This window comes from Podarcis pityusensis (genome assembly GCF_964106645.2).
Source record: "Podarcis pityusensis genome assembly, chromosome: 12".
Classification (NCBI taxonomy): Eukaryota; Metazoa; Chordata; class Lepidosauria; order Squamata; family Lacertidae; genus Podarcis; species Podarcis pityusensis.
The window spans coordinates 6,797,708-6,813,384 of NC_138037.1; the positions used below are offsets into that span (position 1 = coordinate 6,797,708).

At 43.5% G+C, this 15,677-nt stretch overlaps 2 protein-coding genes across 24 annotated transcripts in view; one reads left to right on the forward strand and one right to left on the reverse strand.

The window, feature by feature from the left end:
* LOC308459086 (7-alpha-hydroxycholest-4-en-3-one 12-alpha-hydroxylase-like) overlaps positions 1–15,677 on the reverse strand; it is a 393,862-nt gene that overhangs the window by 274,207 nt on the left and 103,978 nt on the right. The window lies entirely within an intron of this gene.
* The window catches only part of OBSCN (obscurin, cytoskeletal calmodulin and titin-interacting RhoGEF), a 264,501-nt gene that overhangs the window by 194,467 nt on the left and 54,357 nt on the right, over positions 1–15,677 (forward strand). For 22 of the 23 annotated variants that reach the window (XM_080973891.1, XM_080973911.1, XM_080973892.1 and 19 more), the window contains 2 exons: positions 12,186–12,297; positions 14,187–14,323. In XM_080973891.1, coding sequence (XP_080830017.1) covers positions 12,186–12,297; positions 14,187–14,323 — 249 coding nt within the window. Of the gene's footprint in view, positions 1–3,285; positions 3,329–4,946; positions 9,502–12,185; positions 12,298–14,186; positions 14,324–15,677 lie in introns of those variants that run through there. The other variant, XM_080973906.1, reaches the window with a different exon arrangement.

Here is a 15,677-nt window from a genome sequence, read left to right on the forward strand (position 1 = left end):
AAAACAGAAATCACAATTCTTTTAGTTCTCTTGGCGTAACAAACTGGTGGAATGTACAATGGAGCTGACATTTTGTTTCTCTAGGTCATCCAGAGGATATATAATAAAGTCTGTTTGAAAACAAACTTCTGTGCAGCTCAAAGAATTCTGAGAGTTTTATTTTTCTTCATACACATCCATTGTATTGCCCTACACTGTGTGAATTAGCTGGCTTAACATTTTAACAAGGAAAGCCTGTAATATAGATTCCGGGGGCTAGCCTTCACACCTAACAGCTCTTAATGCGCTTATCAGGATCTTCTGCTTTGCAAAGCTAAATGTTGCTGCAATATCACAACCAAACATTTGAAGGTAGTTCGGAAAACTCTAGAAGAGAACGTTGGCTTCTTGGTGTTAATTTCCTGTTTTTCTCTCTGAAAATAGGATTGGGTCAGTCATATTGTATCTCCAGGAGTAATGCTGGTACCATTTAATCACATTAAATGCAGATCAAACTAGGGAGGGCCTGAATAATCCATTGTTGATTATATTGGTGGCCAAGATCATAGTTAAAGTTGCCACATGGGCTTTGTACCCAGTCATGCTCACCAACAGTTTCCCATCTTGCGGTATGTCTGCTGAATTCACACAACGTGAAACACCAACGTGCTTAAATTTCACTTAATTCTGGGTGCTCATTTCTAACATCTGGAAGTTTGCCTAAAACTCTGTGCATAGCTGTTTATTGTCTTATGCTTTAAAAGCATACAACAAATTCCACCCCAAATCCCTGTCTTTGCAAAGACACGTACAAATGTCTTGAATGTGCCTCTTTGGCACACAGATCTGCCTGCACTCGGCAGTTCGGTGTTGGAAATGCCTATTATGGCAAGGTGTGTACATGTGCTTTGCAAATATAGGAATGGGGTAACATGATAAATACCCTGAGTGGGTTATTTAAAACAAATTGAGAAACTTAATAACCCTACAGAGCTTACTAACTCATTAAATCCTTTGATGCGGTGTTTCTGCTTTGCTTAATCCCTGCTTCAAAGACATTGTACACATTTGTTTCTTAATAAAAAGCCAATATATAGACATAAGTAAGTTAAAAATTCACCTTTTTTAAAAAGAGAGAGAGAGAGAATGACATACCTCTATTTAGTTATGCATTTAAAACATATTCCCCTTTCTACCTTTCAGCTAAAATAAAAAGTGCTTTTGGTTTTGACAGACATTTTTTAAGTTCTGCTAGAGCAGTAAATTTTATTTTGGCCTGCATAGAGAGGATTGTGTGTGTGGAGGAAAGCCACCCTACCAATGAATACATTTTACCTGCAGAGAAAGAGATTCGTTTTGAGTTTCTGCTTAAAAAACCAACCTGCCCCCCCCGACCCCCCCCCCACATTGTCTTGGCCTTATTTTCTTATGCATTCCTCCTTTTCATTGAAAGACTTTTGCTTGTGATCTGTAACACCCCCTGTGGGAATTCTGTGGTCTTAAAGGACCACTGACCATTAGGTCCAGTCATGGCCGACTCTGGGGTTGTGGCACTCATCTCGCTTTATTGGCCGAGGGAGCTGGCGTACAGCTTCCGGGTCATGTGGCAAGCATGACTAAGCCGCTTCTGACAAACCAGAGCAGCGCACGAAAACGCCGTTTACCTTCCCGCCGGAGCAGTACCTGTTTATCTACTTGCACTTTGACGTGCTTTTGAACTGCTAGGTGGGCAGGAGCAGGGACCGAGCAACGGGAGCTCACCCCATCGCGGGGATTCGAACCACTGACCTTCTGATTGGCAAGTCCTAGGCTCTGTGGTTTAACCCACAGCGCCACCCGCGTCCAGTGTAAATGATTTGAGGAGCTCATCCTTCAGTAATAAAATTACCCTCATCCTTTAAGCCAAGCAATAAGTTCCCTTTCTCTTATTCAAAATGAGAAGTTGTGTAAGGGTTTTAATCTTATTTCCTTGCCCCAATTCAAAATACAAAAAAAAGCAGAAGACTCAGAACAATATGGGGAAAGATTCAAATTAAAATTACTTGTGCATGTTCCGAAGTCACATGATGCAGCAACCATGATGCAGTTAAGGAGTCTAGGTCTGGTCAGTGCCTGAATGGGGGCGCTTATGAGCCCTGCCTATGCCACCTTGAGTTCCAGTGTGGAAGAAACATGGGATATAAATGTGCTAAATAAACAAACCATCATACATTCACTGCCAGCCAAAACTGTTGACTGGTTAAGGAGTTTTAGGTTGTGATCCACAAATCAGTTAAATCGCTGCACTTGCATATACATTGAATAAGGGCTTATGCACACTATACTTTTGTCCCGTTCTTCCCAGGAACAGGTCTGTCCTTTAAGCTCTGTGTCCCAAGTGCCATTTTTTTAATGTCCCAGAGCTTTCCCCACAAAAACCTGCTCTTTAAATCAGAAGAGCAACAAATGGCAGTTCGGGTTTTCTGCGGATTGGTGTTTGCTCCAATTCAGCTTATAGAGCAGCTTTTCGAGGGGAAAGCTCTGGGGCAAAAAAAGAAAGAAAGAAAAGCACTCGGACATTGAATCGTAAAGTTGGAAGGGACCACAAAGGGCATTTAGTCCAACCCCCTGCGATGCAGGAATCTTTTGCCCTATGTGGGGCTCTAACCCATGATTAAGAATCTCATCCAGACTATGCCTGGATAGCACGGAGGACAGCTAAGTGTGGATAAGCCCAAATTTAACCTGTAGCATTGTTCATCCTCCAATCTAAGACCAACCGCCTTGTCTCCTTGTGTTTCTTCCCATCCCCATCCCCACCCCATGCTTTGTCCACCGAAGGACCGACATTAGAAACGAGAAAACCACCAGCATGGGTTGTAGGAGTGGAGTGGGGTGGGGAATAGGAACTAGCAACTATATTTTGCATACCACGGTAGTTCACCTGATTGGAGTCTGGCTTACGCGTAATGTATTGGGCTCCATAAATTGGCATTGCACACAAACAATGCACAGGATGTTGGCCCCACTGGTTTCCAACGAGTTAAGCCAGTTTTTCAAGTGTAAAGTGCGTTGCCAATTTAAGTGATTTGTGGATCTGGCTCTCAGAACCAGCAATGATTAGGGATACCAGAAATAACACTTGAAATAACCACAGAAATCAGTGATGGGATGGTGTATGTTGTTTTTGGTTTTTTCTTTTTACCTAAATTATTATTCTTTCCAATCAAGTTTTTTTCTCCTTGATTCACTTAACAAAGTTAATGTAATCTTTTCAGCTTTTTGCCTTTCTTTAACCCCATGCTGTTCATACTGTTTTCTTTGTAGTCACTGAGCAAGAGACTAAAGTACCCAAGAAAACCATCATCATGTAAGTGCTGATATTTTTTAACATTCGTGTTGTGATGTGCTGCCTCTGCATGTCCCAATAACAAGCCTGTGTTTATTGGCCATGCAAGTGTGACTCTTTCCCATCCCATCAGATCTTGTGGTATTTTTGTGTTATGAGAAAAGGAAGCAATAGGTTTTATGGGTGAGCAAAACAAACCTGTAGCCCATCCCACATTGCAAGAGCCAACAGCAGTAGCACATAGGCATAGCTTTTGTCTAACTCTTCCTGTGATACGTTCCGTTTGCAAGTCAACTGGAGTTCCAGCAAGCCATTAGGAACATCAGGAATCCATCTCTGAACACTACTACTTCAAACAATGGGCTAAAGCATACTAACATGCCATTTAACTTGCAATATTTCTTCCTCGTTCGCACCCTCCACTATTAAATCTACCAAAATAATTTTTGGGTTGGTTTGGGTTTTTCAAATGAAGGATTTAGTAAAATTTGGCATTGTAACCTGGTTTTCGTTCTTGGCACACAACCGCTTCATGTTTGTACTGTACCAGAACTGGGCGACAGTGGAGATTCAGCACGATAGAAGGACTCGGGGGGTCTTAACGTGTTTCCTAAACTCACCCTTCCGGTTACCTTTTCCACACCTGCCTATGCTAGCGGCTACATCAACATCATTTCATGTTCTCTCTGGTACACAAAGATCCCATGAAGGAAAAGGGATCTCTTCTCTTTATCCCAACAGTTTCTGCTGATCAGACTGTGCTCTCAAATAATTTTAATCCAAGGTCTGAACATGCTAGTTGGAAAGGGTTGTTGAAACTCTTCCTTGTATTTAAATGTCATATAAAACACATCTTGCATATGCTTCAGTCTTCTGGACACAACACCCATCTCTTTTGTAATACTTGGCTTTACTTTAATTCCTTGATGTTGTATTCTAACTGATTGATGTTGCACAGTCTTGCTTGCTTGCCTGCACATACAAATGCAACCTTCTTAAGTAACATCAAAACCCATTAACTAAAAGGATGCATCGTTATTATGATACCTTGGAGTAATTTAAACCTCATTGTTTGCTTTTGGAAGTAATACTATATGAGCAAAGATAATTATAAATGAAGCAACAGTGCTATCAGCTGTTTATATTACATTCAGAGTACTTAACACTGTTTATTCTAGTGGGCCACTAGTAAGTTAGGGTCACAATAAGTTAATTAATTTTTTTTCCCATTTTAAAACATGGGAGGCATGAGGGGGTTGGAACAGCAACATGTTCAATATATCTGAGGAATGACAGTGTTTGAAAGCCACTGTTTCTATATAGTCAACTAAAACCTGATATGGATTGGGACATTTGTGTACCTTCAAGAAAAGTACAAAACCAGAAGGACACTGGATAATGTTCTGGTTGACTAGAGATTCTGTTTCTGAATATGAGGTGGATTTTCAGGGTGTGCATGCCCACTTTCAAACAGTAGAACCCACACACCGCTGAAAAGCTCGCAAAACTAACACTGCTGTGCTTCCCTCACCTCTTCGGTGTTCGCATGCAACAAAGTGTGCCTCCTAAAAGGGTGGGATGCGGGCAGGGAGCATGTCGCTGCACACACAAACACAATTTTCAAACTTTTCATCATCAGAGAGGAAACTATAACAACAGTGGTGAAGACCCCAAGGGTAAAGCGAAGACTATCTCCTGCCCACCCATCCTCAGGGTATTCTCCTCGCTCTCCAAGATCGGAGTACTCGACACCCGAGCCCATTTTTGTCACCAAGATTAGGCAGCCTGTCCACAGGCAAGACCCAGAGGTAATGCAAAGACCAGCCATTCCTACACTCTTTGTGACAGAGCCAGACGAGAGGCAAGGAGCAGCAGTCAGAGGTATCATTGTAGAAACCACTGTGGAGGAACAGAAGCCCAAATGGGTTGAAGTAGAGGAAATAATTGAGTTCAATGTGAAGAAGCCCACCCAAACCACAAGGAAAAGAGGGGCATCTCCTGCAAGATCGGATAAAGATGACTCAGTGTCAGGCTATAGTCTGTCTGGCCCAAGACCCAGGCGTTCACCTGAAGATGACCCAAACACAAATAACTCGAACAACAAACTAGTGGAGCAGGACAAGTCTTCCTTGCCCCAAGATGCTGAAATGTCTGGAGATGACTGCAAAGAAGCAATAATCAGCGATGAAAATGAAACTTCTCGTGATAGGTTGGAAGGAAAGAGTTGCCCTCAAGAATCTGTTAGTAAGGCTGACTCGTTGGCTACCCCATCTGTGATTACCTTTGTGGATGAACCACTTGAGGCAAGTGGAGTAGACAAGGATTATTGTCTGCATTCACACAGAGATCTAGAGTTTAAAGAGCATGCTACCAAGGATGAAACCTCAGGTCCCATGCAAGATGAAGGTCTTCCAGAGGAAAACGTTATAATTGATGAACCGGAAGCGGAGGAGCTGGATGACCTTAAAAAGCGAGATCTTAAAATCCTGACTCGTAATGGGAAAGCATTAACTTTGGAGGACCTTGAAGACTATGTTCCTCAGGAAGGGGAGACATACAGGTCCAGGAATCCTAACTCTGCAGAAGACAAACCTTGTGAAATAGCGGTGCTCCAGACCGAAATCAACAAACCAACCATTGGGAAACCTGTCCTACTGAACGTAGGCAGGCCAGTGGCTTCTAAGCCAAAGCAGACCTATTTTAGCCAGTTTGAAGGGCCTCACCCAGGAGAGGTCTTCATGTCAGCATCCAGAGTTGCCGGAATGCAGTCCAGGGGCCCATCGAATATTTCATTCCATGTCAGCGAGTCCTGCACAGCAGCAATGGCAACGCCACAACCACACGCCTCTGCCACAGGGGCCGCATTCAAGCCCACACCATCTTTCTGTACCGAAGTCCAGCTGTCCGCAGACAACGGACAATCCAGCTTCAAAACTGAGGTTTCCACAAGAACCCGCATCTATGGCGCAGTCGGAGAAACCGTTACACTGTGCATCAAGAAGGAAGACTCCTCCCAAAGTTGAGCGGAAGTGAACTCTATTTCTCTAGCTGTTATAAACCTCACTGTAAGCAACAGCCATAAGCAACACCAAGAACCTTAGCGAGAAAACTGTGATGGGAATAATAAAGAAGAAGCTAGAAGAAAACTGTTTCAAGTGAAATACCGCGCATTGCAATTAAATGTGGAGATTTTCTAGTCTTAAAGGGAACACTTATGTCAGTTCAGTATATATAATGCAACCTTTGATTTGTGGTGTTTTTTTTTAAAGCACACCATTCCATTGTGAAGCAATAAGGAGCAGGTAGCGTAGACCCAGGGCATAATTAGTGACAAGATCTAATTAAGTTTGCGTTTATGTTTTCAAATGTTAACACGGGGCTGCCAAACGCGTACCGAAGGAAGTTTACACAATTGCTCTTTGGCAGCAACTAAAGGAAAGCTTTTCATCTAAGCGCGTTTCAGGTTGCTGTTTGTATATGCCAGGCTCTCATCAAATAGCTGAGCTGACACTTTTAGTAAACAACGTAATGACCACAAACTGCTTCTGCACATTTAAGTGTGCTTTAAAAAATGATTTACTTTCACTTTGTGTGTGTGGACGACACAGATGCCACGCATGCCTTTCAGAATGTACAATTTATGTTCTTTTCTTCGTGGTGGAGTTTAATAGGTACAATTGACAAGACTGTCCAGCCTTGATTCTATAGAAATTCAGTGCTGTTTTTGACATTGAATTCAGAGGAAACAAGATTATATGTGATCAAAAAAACTAATTAAAGCGGCATTTGTTGTTAATCCAGTTTTATCTCAGTGACTAATGTGGTACTCACGGTCCTAATTTCGATTAAGTGCAAATCATAAGCCAATTTGAGATGTTTGCGGCTTGTACCTTAATCTTCAACATTTCTACTGCCAGCATAATTCTTCTGCAGTGCCAATATAGCATCATAAGTTTTTGGCAGAGCCGTGTACCCTCTCCAAGACTCCTGTATTGGATTGATAACTGTCATGAATACATATATACTTTTCTTTTAACCTGTTACTACAGTGGATGCCTAAGATCTCAGGCTGTGCAATCTGCATTATTTAAGAAATAAATATATGCTGAGGCATTGAAGGAATCTCACCTTTGCAGCATTGCACCCAAAATACTATTCAGTGAAAGGAATGGGCAGCTTATTAACACAGGTAGTGCTAAACCAAACTTAAACATGTCAAATACTATAAATTTTCTCATGTGTGAATTCTGCGTAAGGAATTCAATTTGCATCTATAAATCATCCTTAACAATCAACATTGTTGTGGTTGCATTTACATTATTTTCATTTGCTCCTAATCAGGAGCCCAAAACTTTGCCAAGTCAAAGTATTTGCAGTATTACAACGACTGCTATTCTAGTTGTACTAAATTCTCTTCATGTGGTAACTATGGCAAAAGCCTGAATGTGGCGGATCGCATCCCTTGTATTCCATAATATTTTGGGCTCGTTCAAATGAAGCTTTTCGTCCACAAGAGCCATCCTTATGATCCTCAAACACACACAACTGGACAAACGAAATGGGCACTCACCGATATTTTCAGTAGCAACTCCCTTGGACAAAGCAGCTGGGGGGGGGAAATTGCTGGATGCTGACTAAATCTTGGGGGTACAGCACATCAAGAATGGTCTGAAACGACTTCTCAGTCCAACCATTTGTTCCATTTGTAACGGGGAACCCCAATGAATTTTTCTGTAAGGGTTGCTCATGAGTAATTACCTCACTCCCTTCCATTCCCATATCCTGCACCCCCAAATAGCCAAGAAGGAGCAAAGTTTGCAAACATTTTAAAAAAACCTTCGCATACAGGTGTGGTGTTATAGGGGATAGCAATATCCAACCTGCCTAGTTAGTGTGAACCAAGCCTGAGGATAAAACTAGTACATTGGCTGTTGCTCTGAAACAGCCTTCCTCTTACCTGGTGGCCGCCAGATGTTTGGGTCTACAACTCCACCAGGGAAGCTTGAAAACATATTTGCAGAAGCCAAGCCTGTTGTATGAATATTAAGAAATAACAATACAGTTACAGATAAACTAAGACAGTTCAGCACATCTTAAAGATGTGGGGTTGACTTGTAGCCAACCAAGTTATCCTCAGAGTAGACCATAGAAATGGTCGTTATCTTCAATGGATCTACTTTGAGGAGGGCTAACAGTAGTTACTGCCCTTTTATTATTACTTTATACTGGAGAAATAATTTGGCCCATCACTTTGCTGCTTGAAATTCCCAAAACGGACACCCTACCAAATATTGCCAAGACAATCTCTGAACACAGCTTTAAAAAATAATCCACATAAATGTTCATCTCAAGAATGGCACTTGAACATTGCGGCTTCATTTAGTAGTTATAACTCCAGTTTTAATTTTTGTAAGCTGCGTGCAGTACCTGTGTACTACTGTAGAAGGTTAGACATTTCTCAGCTGTTTTCTTCGGTGAACCTCGTTCATGTTGTAACTTTCAGTTTTCACAACACCTCATTGGTTTATGCTGTATATAATTAAGGTACATGAATATGTCAGTGTCTATTGCACTATGCATTTTATGTTGGAAAGTTATAGACACTGCTAAAGATGAAAATACCTCTCTGCGCAAGATTATGTTATTATTAGGGCCAGGTTTTTGTTTTAGATACTACTTGTGGAAATCTAGAGAATTGTCATTAAGAAACAAGAGAAGTGTGCCTTTTGTAATCTTACATGCAGAAATTCTAAGAGTGTTATTTCTATAAAACATGCAGAAATGCTAATCTTGCAGTTTTATTTTGCTGAGTAATGGTTTGCTAACTGAACAGTAGTTTTCTCCAGGGAATAACTGCATTTGTTTTGACCCAACCCCCTCCATCAGTTTACATTTTCTTTAAAAAAATTAACCAAAAAGTAACTTGGCAGAATGACGCATCCTAGCCAACATTTTTAAGACGATGGAGAGTCCTATATTTGTATTTTCAAAGTATTTTCCTAGAAATTAAAAGAGCATTTGCTTGTACATGATTAACAGGGGTTTTTTTTGGGTTGACTGCATATTCCCATGGAAGGAAGGATATAAAGTAGAAACCAGTTTGAGAGATGAGACAAACCTCAGACATAATTAAAGTCATATTGTGCTGTTAGAGCCTCAGATTCATATCAATAAATGTCTAATATTAGCTGACATTCTATTCACTCTCTTGTGTATTGCTTTCGTGTAGTTCCATCACACAATAGCTTTTTGGTGTTTCAGTTTTCTGGATTTTGCCTCCAATGGCAGGTGTGTTCTTACAGCTTGAATGGGGTACCTCTCTAAAACTCTTCTGCAAATAACTTGGTAAGGGTGGTAAGGAGAGAGAAGGGGCAGTAACAAGAGACAGGCTCCTGCAGGCTTGACGTCTAATGGGACTCAGCTATACAGCTGCAAATAAAATGTTTTCAATGTGTTGTAAAGTGCAATACACAAATGTGACACTAGATGGCACCAGGGAGCTATGCCAAATTCAATGTATTTTTTCAAAACACTTTTTTTAAAAAGCATTTTCACAGCATTTTTTATATGTGTGTAGATTCCACCATGGTCTCAACTCGAGACAGGTAATTTGGCTTGTGTTTAGATTAACTTGTTCACATTTAGGCCTTTAGAATCAGATCCAGGGGAGCTCCCTGCCGCTAGACAACCCTATTCCCCAAATTTATCCCTGCAATAGAGACCACACGGTAGCAGACAGTGCCTGTAAAGAGGGTGATGGCTGCAAGCATACAGAAGTGACACAGTTCTCCCGTCCGATTGCTCTCTCTGAAGGGTGACCACAGTGCACAGCACCTGAGAATGATTGGGAGCTCCCAGAACAGGGAGTCAAAATCTTCCAATATGGAATTTTTCAACCTTGTGAGATTTGCGTGACGTAATCTTGGAGATGCTGACACCAGGCTTCGTCCAACATAGCTTGTCTCCAGTTTGACTCAGCAGTTAGCAGAAGCAGAGGCCACCCATCCTCTATGCCAGCCAGGATTACAGTGGTACCTCGGGTTACATACGCTTCAGGTTACATACGCTTCAGGTTACAGACTCTGCTAACCCAGAAATAGTACCTCGGGTTAAGAACTTTGCTTCAGGATGAGAACAGAAACTGTGCAGCAGCGACGTGGCGGCAGCAGGAGGCCCCATTAGCTAAAGTGGTAATGGTAAATGTAAAGGGACCCCTGACTGTTAGGTCCAGTCATGGCCGACTTTGGGGTTGCGACACTCATCTCGCTTTATTGGCATTAGGGAGCCAGCGTACAGCTTCCGGGTCATGTGGCCAGCATAACTAAGCCGCTTCTGGCAAACCAGAGCAGCGCACGAAACGCTGTTTACCTTCCCGCCGGAGCAGTACCTATTTATCTACTTGCACTTTGACGTGCTTTCGAACTGCTACCTCAGGTTAAAAACAGTTTCAGGTTAAGAATGGTCCTCCGGAATGAATTAAGTACTTAACCTGAGGTACAACTGTATAATGAATTGAGAGCAGGAAGGAATTTCCCATGCTGTTCCGATTGGCTGAGGGTGGGCATGTTTTTCACCTTCCTTAGGGAACGCGTGAACAATTCATAACTGGGGTAAGTAATTGTAACATGGTGGATCATTACAGTGAAAAGGTGTCGGTGGGAAGTAAGTGCACCATACGGTTATGCGCCACACTCAACACTCTTGGTTCTGGGACAGACATTTTCCCAGGCTTAAGAAGGTGCCTGCGATATTTCTGCAACAGGTGGAGTAGAGAACACCCAGCAGTTTTGGGGACCCTCCTGGAGATGCTGTTAACTGAACTGTTTTCTAAATCACAGGGTTTCACCATAGGTAGAAAGCACAATAAGTAAAATGTAATAGGTAGCAGTCTGGGTATCTTTCATATAAATTTTGCTACTGCTTTTTGGAAGAAGCCAATTTTTGCGTGTTCAGACTCAGAAACCTCCCCCCTAAATAAATTCACACTTGACTCAAATTTTGGTTTTGGTTTTTGGCAGAATTTAGGCCACAACTTTACAGAAAGTGACTGCGTGCATAGGCTCTGGTTCGACTAGCTCCCTGCACCGTTGCAGGCAGCGCTGACCCAGGGCACCAGCATAGGTCAGCCAAGGGTGAACACCTGGATAAGCGGAAAGCCAGGAACAGGCTATGTCCACCACCCAGAAGTTCCCCTGGACTCAAGCACGGGCACAACCCCCTCATAGGGTTGACCAAGCCATCGAGTCCCTGGATTCCTTTACCAGAATACCCTTCACATAGGGATGGCAAGAGCGTTCTCCCATCCCTATCACCTGAACCAGAGCCTATGTGCAACCTTACAAGTTGTGGCGATTTGCTATGTGGCAGGTGAAACCCAAATGGCACCAGCGAATCAGCCAAGTGGGGGAAATTCCTGCCGTGCCCCTGTCCCAATGACAGATGACACACGACGGCATAGCAAGATCAAGCACAAGGCCCTAAAAGTAGGGAGAGGTGGGCGGGTGTTCCGAATGCATGCGCTGAAAGAGGAAGCTGTGGGTCACATGCATGGGCATAAATAGGTCCCTTGAACCGTTTGGACTGCGTCCCATTGGCCAGATTGTACCCAGCTACAAGGGACCTACCAATCGGGTGTTGTGGCTGACCAATCGTACCCACCCACAACACAGAGTGTCGGTTTCCGGGTCTCACCACAATACGTGCCCTCTTTAAGGGAGGACCCGATTTAACATTTGTTTAAAATAAATTTATTTAAAGCATTTCTAGCCTATCTATCCATGGCTCGAGGGGGTAGACAGTACTGCTGCTGGTGGTCTATTGTTTTTCCTCTGTCTCATCCCTGTATGCACAACCTAACCACCTACATTTTCACTGCTAGCCGAACAGCAGGAAGCTATTGGTAAAATTCCAGAGGAAAAGCCAAGCACCACTCAAAAGGACACAATTCTTCAAGGTGATGGGATTCAAGAACGGGCTGTTCCTATTACAAGGTAACTTCCTTGACCAGTTCAGATACTGTACCACTGAAAGCCATGCAGGTAACGTATCCTGCATTTCAGTTCCTCTTTTATATCTAGATGCTATACACATGAAAAATTATTGTGTTACTAATTTTCCTTCATCACTATTTCAAAATGCAGGCGGTACATCATATAGTTTAATTCACACCAGCATTAAAATTCCCTACCTGTGGAAAACCAGGTTGTCTGGGAGAACAGCTGTAGTCTAGTTTTCTTCCTAATATCCTAGTTGTCTATATATTGGGAGGTGTAATTTTTTTGGTGTGGGTATTGGTGTGAAGAGGAAATGGGTTACATTAGCTTTTATACGTTCAGTCCCCAACCTGCATTCTGATGGGATTCAGTTCTTCGGAAGTCAATCCTACATGAGGCTTAAAGGTAAAGGTAAAGGGACCCCTGACCGTTAGGTCCAGTTGCAGACGACTCCGGGGTTGTGGCGCTCATCTCGCTCATCTCACTGAGAGCCAGCGTGGTGTAGTGGTTAAGAGCGGTAGTCTCGTAATCTGGGGAACCGGGTTCGCGTCTCCGCTCCTCCACATGCAGCTGCTGGGTGACCTTGGGCCAGTCACACTTCTTTGAAGTCTCTCAGCCCCACTCACCTCACAAAGTGTTTGTTGTGGGGGAGGAAGGGAAAAGAGAATGTTAGCCGCTTTGAGACTCCTTAAAGGGAGTGAAAGGTGGGATATCAAATCCGAACTCTTCTTCTTCTTCTTTATTGGCCGAAGGAGCTGGCGACTAGCTTCCAGGTCATGTGGCCGGCATGACTAAGCCGGTTCTGGCGAACCAGAGCAGCTCACGGAAACGCCATTTACCTTCCCCCCGGAGCGGTACCGATTTATCTACTTGTACTTTGATGTGCTTTCAAACTGCTAGGTTGGCAGGAGCAGGGACCGAGCAACGGGAGCTCACCCCGTTGTGGGGATTTGAACCGCTGACCTTCTGATCAGCAAGCTCTAGGCTCTGTGGTTTAGACCACAGCGCCACCCGCGTCCCTTACATGAGGTTTGCGAATGCTTATATATAGCAGTGTGGTGTAGTGGTTAAGAGCGGTAGACTCGTAATCTGGTGAACCAGGTTCGCTTCCCCGCTCCTCCACATGCAGCTGCTGGGTGACCTTGGGCTAGTCACACTTCTCTGAAGTCTCTCAGCCCCACTCACCTCACAGAGTGTTTGTTGTGGTGGAGGAAGGGAAAGGAGAATGTTAGCCGCTTTGAGACTCCTTCGGGTAGTGATAAAGCGGGATATCAAATCCAAACTCTTCCTCCTCCACCTCTGAATTATGAAATCTGTTAAGAACATATGATGTTCTGATGGCTGCTAAGAACCTCATATAATACCCCATTTACTCACTGATCACATTGATGCAGTTGGATTATCCATATCTCCAACTCAAAGAGGAGCCAGCCATCTGGGGAAATAAAGGAGCAAAATTAGTGGCAAATATTCATGCAATCTAAGTCTTTTTTGGGAGTGAGGGATATTAGAACCTCTTCAAAACAGCCAGTGTTCACTCCCTAGCAAATTTTCAGCACATCCAGCAAGTTAATACGTTTAGTACAAAAAAAAATCTAGCAAGGGAGGGGCAAGCCAGCAGAATATGAGATAGATTTCAGGAAACTTAATTGTGAGTGGAGAAATAGATCAGTCTAGAAACTGATGGAATTTCCAAGCCTTAATTTACTAGATTGCTTCCATTTCATTGGTGCTGGGCAAGTGGAGAAGAATCTTTCCTCGGGCTTCCCTACTCACCAGTAGTATGCGGAATAAACAGCAACATTGCGGCCTGCTTACGGTTTGTTGACTGTGTCCCAAAAACTCTTGTGTCCATTGTGACTTTCCTTCCTGCTTTAATGCTTAAGAACCCCTCAAATCATGGCTGGAGCAGAGTGGCCCAAGAGCGACGGGGCAGATGTCATCTTGGATGTACAGAGGGAAGTTTATATTGAAACCACGGAGAGAACCTGCGTCTATAAAACAGCGGAGAAGAGTGCAGCAAGTAAGCCAGCCTATTGCACGATCTTGCCTGGAGTCAAGACAAATCAGTTTTGTCAAAACTTTAGTGGGGCTTCAATTTTCAGATTGCATTTTGTCTTCAGAATCTGAAACGTTATTATGCCAAGTTTCTTCCTCCCAAACACAGCATTCAGGAGTTTTTGACTTTGGCCATGTAGTCCTTAGGTCAATAGAGTGCTTTAACTTCCATTGTTTGTATGGAACAAAGCAAGCTACATTCAGAAAACAAAAAACTTGAGACACTCTGGGGAAAGTTTGGGGAAAGTGCCCCCTTCCCCACCAATTTGGCCAAGTCTCAATGGCCTTCCAGCTTCAACCTTGGACACAATTATCTCTCATTACTTTGATCGCTGCCTGTGACTGTTCTGGCCAGCCTGTGAGCTCATGTGTGAGCCAGGCATCAGTTCCAGGCTTTCCAGCTCCAAAATGATTGTTGCATCTTTTGACTCTTACACTTGAGAGGTACAAATGCCTTGTGAAATTGAGCATGTAAACACTGGTACACTGTGGGGGAAAATGGTGGGCTGTACAAGATTTGAAGAAGAATTGGAATCCTGAGGCAGTTGGAGCCTTCCTTCCACAATCCCTCAAGACACATAGTTTGAATACTTTCTATTGGAGGGTCCTTGTTAGATTTGTATTCCCTACTTGCCTCATTAAAGGTAAAGGGACCCCTGACCATTAGGTCCAGTCGTGGCTGGCTCTGGGGTTGCGGCGCTCATCTCACTTTATTGGCCGAGGGAGCCGGCATACAGCTTCCAGGTCATGTGTCCACCATGACTAAGCTGCTTCTGGTGACCCAGAGCAGCACACGGAAACGCCGTTTACCTTCCCGCTGGAGTGGTACCTATTTATCTACTTGCACTTTGACGTGCTTTTGAACTGCTAGGTGGGCAGGAGCAGGGACCGAGCAATGGGAACTCACCCCGTTGCGGGGATTCGAACCTCCAACCTTCTGATCGGCAAGTCCTAGGCTCTGCGGTTTAACCCACAGCACCACCCTTAACTAAAACTCATTAACTAAAACTTATTTAGGAACTTCTTATCTGATCTCATGGTGCATGTGATTAAACAGTGCTTGGTTGCAATAAGGGTTTGGATGGGGGGCCAATAAACTGAAACTTAAACCAGGTAATACTGAGATGCTATCTGTGGGAGGTTCCAGCTGAGTGGTATGCAGTCGGCTGAAGATGGGGACCACACCTCCTCTGAAGGAGCTTGAGGCACAGGCAGTGTTGGTACTGTGGCGTGCCTTCCACCAACTTAGGCTGGTGGCCCAACTACAACCCTATCTGGACAGGGATCGCTTGGCTACAGTCATCTAAGCTCTGGTCACT